At 40.9% G+C, this 5,101-nt stretch overlaps 1 protein-coding gene across 3 annotated transcripts; it reads right to left on the reverse strand.

Moving 5' to 3' along the window:
• Positions 1-489: 489 nt before the first annotated feature.
• Positions 490-4,312, reverse strand: LOC131994137 (uncharacterized). Of its 3 annotated transcripts, XM_059360489.1 has the most exons (3): positions 3,018-4,312; positions 2,436-2,748; positions 490-2,384 (listed from the first exon to the last, which is right to left on the reverse strand). In XM_059360489.1, the coding sequence occupies exons 1-3, from the start codon at positions 3,025-3,027 to the stop codon at positions 857-859; spliced, it is 1,851 nt and encodes a 616-aa protein (XP_059216472.1). In that variant the 5' UTR covers positions 3,028-4,312; the 3' UTR covers positions 490-856. The 3 variants fall into 3 exon arrangements, with proteins under 3 accessions (XP_059216472.1, XP_059216470.1, XP_059216471.1); XM_059360487.1 differs by having other exon boundaries at positions 490-2,748; positions 3,018-3,906; XM_059360488.1 differs by having other exon boundaries at positions 490-2,748; positions 2,921-3,906.
• Between the last annotated feature and the right edge of the window lie 789 nt (positions 4,313-5,101).

The raw sequence follows: 5,101 nt of genomic DNA on the forward strand, positions 1-5,101 counted from the left end.
CTGAACTATTTAAGACCGGAGGCAACACGCTGAAAAGGCGTATGCATCAGCTTATCTGCGCAATCTGGCTAGAAGAACGCATACCCGATGATTGCAACCTCAGCATACTATGTCCCGTATACAAGAAAGGAGAAAAGACATAATGTGCCAACTACAGAGGAATAAGTCTCCTCCCCATCGCATACAAGATACTCTCGAGCGTATTGTGTGCTTGATTAAAACCTAAAGTCAATGAGATTATTGGGCCCTATTAATGCGGCTTTAGACCTGGTAAAGCCACCCTAGACCAGATATTCACACTACGCCAAATCGTGGAAAAGACCCGAGAAGGACAAATCAACACCTACCATCTCTTTGTTGACTACAAAGCCGCCTTCGATACTCCTTTACGTTCAAAGGCATTTCAAGCCATGTCTGTTCCTTTGTCACCGATCCAGAATAAACTTCACTCACAACCGGCAGATTCCAAATAAAAACACAAGGCTTAAATTCCGTTTGGCAAATTAAAAGATTTTATTTGATGGTTAATGAGTGATCGTTGTTGTTAACAATGCCGTTGATGTTGTTAACATAGGGGTTGTTTATTCTCTTTGAGCAAATATTAAATAGAAAGAAAAACAGGTTATAATAAACATTTTAAAATGAATTTAACACAATAAAATTATAAAAACTTAAACTTTATACAAAGCACTTGACTCACTTATTTTTTACTATGGCGACAAAAGAGGCTAATAAAGGGCTAACAGGCTTATTTATACCAATGAGATGATTATAAATTACAACAAAAAAATAAATAAACAAAATGACGTTGTTGGCTTGGGAAATTTCTCCATTTCTCCAATTGTTGACAGTTGATTCAAATATTGGTAACACCAGGGTTACCCTCACCAACATCGCCACCCCCGTGAACTGACCCAGAGGGGGAGGCTTCACCATCATGCGCTTCAACGTCAAGGACAGCTAATCTCGAAACAGGACGACGATATACACCAGCACTAGTACGGACCTCAGCTGATCTTGCCACACCATCTTTGCCATGGAACAATTGGATGACTCGACCTCTCTTCCATTGACTTCTCGACAGCTCACCATCACACAAGAAGACTAGGCATCCCACTTTCATTGGCTGAGAAGGCAGACACCATTTTGTGCGTCGGGTCAAATCTGGCAGATACTCACGCACCCACTGATTCCACAAGCCGTTTTTCATGTTCTGCAACACTCGCCATTGTTTTCTTAAGCACATTAGCCTTGGCTCAAAAGGTGCTGGTGTATGAGTTGAGTTGGGACATCCAAGAATGAAATGATTGGGTGTCAATGGCTCCGAATCATCAGGAGAAACAGGAATATGAGTTAAAGGCCTCGCATTCACCATATTCTCCGCCTCTATGAGCAGAGCTTGAAGGGTTTCCAATTTCGGCGCATGTTCCTTCAACATCGCATACAAGGCCTTCTTCACCGACTGGACTAAGCGTTCCCAAACGCCGCCTTCACTAGGGTTGTTTGGTGTATTGTAGACCCATTTAATGCCAAGAGCCGTCATACTTGAACGAAACGAATCATTAATATCGAGAAAATTAGACGTACCTTGGAGCTCTTTGGCGATGCCAACAAAATTTGTCCCATTGTCGCTTCGAATCATCACTGGAACGCCCCTTCGGTTGATGAAATTCCGTATACAAAGCAGACAGGCATCGCTAGACAGATCGGTGGAGATTTCAAGATGGACGGCTCGGATGGTTAAACAGGTAAATAGGGCTACCCATCTCTTTTCTTTACGACGGCGAATGGTAACATTGACAGGGCCAAAATAGTCAAGGCCGGTATATGAAAAAGGTCGCACATATGGGGTAATACGATCCACAGGTAATGGAGCCATTTGCGGTTGTGTAGGCTTAGCTCGACTAACTTTGCACATAGGACATCTGAGCTTGATTTTATTCAAAAGCTGACGAAGAGATGGCACCCAAAACCTTTGTCGAACTTCGCTCATAACTGTGGCAACGTTGATGTGGCAAAAACGAACGTGGTAGGATTCCACTAAAAGGCTGGTAAACAGGTGATTTTTTGGTAGAATTATCGGCCTTCTGGCATCGAGAGACAAGAAAGTGGCATTATCAATTCTTCCGGAAACACGTAACAGACCATCGGTGTCCATGAACGGATTTAATGATTTGAGTTCGCTCTTTTCTGACAACCTTTGTCTTGTAGCAAGATCGGCTAAATCGTCTCGAAACATCTCTTGTTGTACTTGCTTACAGAGATACTTCTCTGATTCTTCTTCCTCATCAACTGACAGCTCTCCAGATCTACCAGCACTTCGTTTTAATTTACACCTCAAATTATGCATGTACCGAAGCACCCACGCCATAGTCCTTTTTAATCTGCTATATTTCGAAAAACGATTAATATCAGGTATAACTGAATGTACTTGCCTTGCCACCAGCACTCTATACTTTGAACGAAGTTCCACTTTACTTCGATCAGCACCTGAATTTGTTTTTGTTTCATTCGGCCACTCCACCTCATTTTTCATTAAAAAATTTGGGCCATTTTTCCATCTCCCGTTCGGGTCATATTCTTTGGTTAGATTTGCCCTTGTTGCCTCATCTGCGGGATTATTTGGACCTGGACACCACCTCCATTGTACCACCTGACTGCTTTCTAAAATTTCCGCCACTCGATTTGCCACGTATTGTTTGTACATCCTGTGGTCGGACCTGATCCACTGCAGCACCGTTGTAGAATCTGTCCAAAAAACAATATTTTTAATCGATTTTTCATGGTTTTTCATTATTAATTCTTTAAGCCGTATTCCCATGACGGCGGCCTGTAATTCCAACTTGGGTGTTGTGTGGAATCTAGTTGGGGCACAACTTGTCTTGCCCATCACAAAAATTACTTTGATATCACTACTTACCACACGCCAATAACCCACCGCAGCCATTGCATCCTCACTAGCGTCAGTAAATATGTGAAGTTCGACATCATTATTATGGTATGTTGGATTATAATACCTTGGCACATTGAATTTCACAATATTTGGCAATTGGGCTAACCAAAACTTCCAGCGGCCATATATTTCTTTAGGGAGCTCTTCATCCCATTGTATACCAGACTTCCACACACTTTGCATTATAATTTTCGACGTCACCATAAAGTCACTCACAAAACCAAACGGGTCGTAGATCGACATATTTAAACACAACATCTCTCGTTTGGTTGGAATTTTTTTACCACTTAATATTCGTCCGTCCACTTTATTTAGTTTTAAATCAAAACAAAAGACATCTGTTGCGGGTACCCATCGAATACCGAGTATTCGTTCTACCCCATTATAACAAAAGGTGTTGCCACTACTACCTTTATCGCCATCGGGGTTACCACACTCATCAAGCACTTTTTTCGAGTTGGATTTTATGCCATGTAAGTGGAATCCCGCAACTTTGTGAATTTTGATGACTTCTTTTAATATTTTGACTGCATCTTCTTCGGACTGAAAACAGTCGACATAGTCATCCACATAATGACGATCTGTGATACCACGAACGGCTCTAGGGAGTGTATCCAAAAATTTTTTGGCATTTAAATTTTTTACAAATTGGGCAATTGTGGGGGAACAAGTGGCACCGAATATCAGACGCTCCATGACATATATGTCCACTGGCGAATTCACATCTCCATTCCTCCATAAAAATCTTTGGCAGTTTTGGTCCATTTTCGTTACACCAATTTGATGAAACATTTCCTTTATATCTCCGCATACTGCGATTGGGCCTTCTCTAAATTTAAAAAGAATGGTGATTAGTGGATTATTTATGTCTGGGCCTGATATTAGGGCCTTGTTCAAAGAAAATTCATTAATTTCAGCGGCGGCATCAAATACAAGACGAATACCCTTTTTGTTGGGATTTTTCACACCAAAATGTGGAATATAAAAAACACGATCATATTTGGCATCTTTTTCTTCAGTTGTAAGTTTCCGACAGTATCCTTTCTTAATATAATCATCGATTTTTGCTTTGTATTCGATTCCATACTCACGATTTTTAGCCATTTTTTGTTCGATGCTATATAAACGTCTTAGTGCCATGTCGTATGACTCCGGTATTAGTGGTACATTCTCCTTCCATAAAAGAGGACATTCGTATCTGCCATTTACCCACTTTGTAGCCTTGTTCAATAACTGCATCGCCCTTTCGTTCTCCTTTGAAATCAGTGGTTTTGTATCAACTTTGATGCCCAATGTTTCTACATCAAAATAACCACGCATCATGTTGTTCATATCTTCGAGTAGATTATTTTCAGTTTTTGAACACCTACGAAAATGCAAAACATGTTTATTAGTGTTATTTTTATATTGAGTTAGGTATCCCTGCAAAATTAATAAGACTCTGCTGGACGACACTTGCTGATACGCGTTCCTTAGTAAGAATAGGAAAGAATCTCTCCGAACCATTTAATACCAAACGAGGTTTCAGACAAGGAGACAGCCTATCGTGTGATCTCTTTAACATCCTGCTGGAGAAGATTATTCGAGTTGCATATGTGAATGATATGGCACACTAATCACAAGAGAACACATGCTACTCGCCTATGCCGACGACATCGATATCATAGGTCGGTCACCGGAAGTATTAACTGCATCCTTTGAAAGAATCGAAAGAGAGTCAGTGAAAATGGGTCTGGCAGTAAATGGAGATAAGACGAAATGGATGGTTTCAACTCCCAAAAGCCTTGCACAACCGAGCAGATAAAGAAAATGGAGAAAGTTAGGAACCACAACTTTGAGATAGTCAGTAACTTTATGTTTTAGTTCAGGTCATGTTGTCAGAATGGATGAAGAAGCTCCAGCAAAGAAGTCTTTTGAAGGCAAACACGGTGGAACACGCAAACCGGGAGGACCAAAAGCTCGATGGAAAGATCAAGTTGTGGGAGACACCTCGAAACTTGGTGTCAGAGATTTTGGAATGAGCACAGAAGATCAAGGCGCTTGGAACGCTATTCTACGTTCGGCTAGTGGAAGAAATATTCTGTCATAGCCAATTAAAGTAAAGTAAGATATTTCATTTAGAGATCAGGTGGAAAGGCTCAGAGTAAT

Source organism: Stomoxys calcitrans, chromosome 1, assembly GCF_963082655.1.
Source record: "Stomoxys calcitrans chromosome 1, idStoCalc2.1, whole genome shotgun sequence".
NCBI classification, from domain to species: domain Eukaryota; kingdom Metazoa; phylum Arthropoda; class Insecta; order Diptera; family Muscidae; genus Stomoxys; species Stomoxys calcitrans.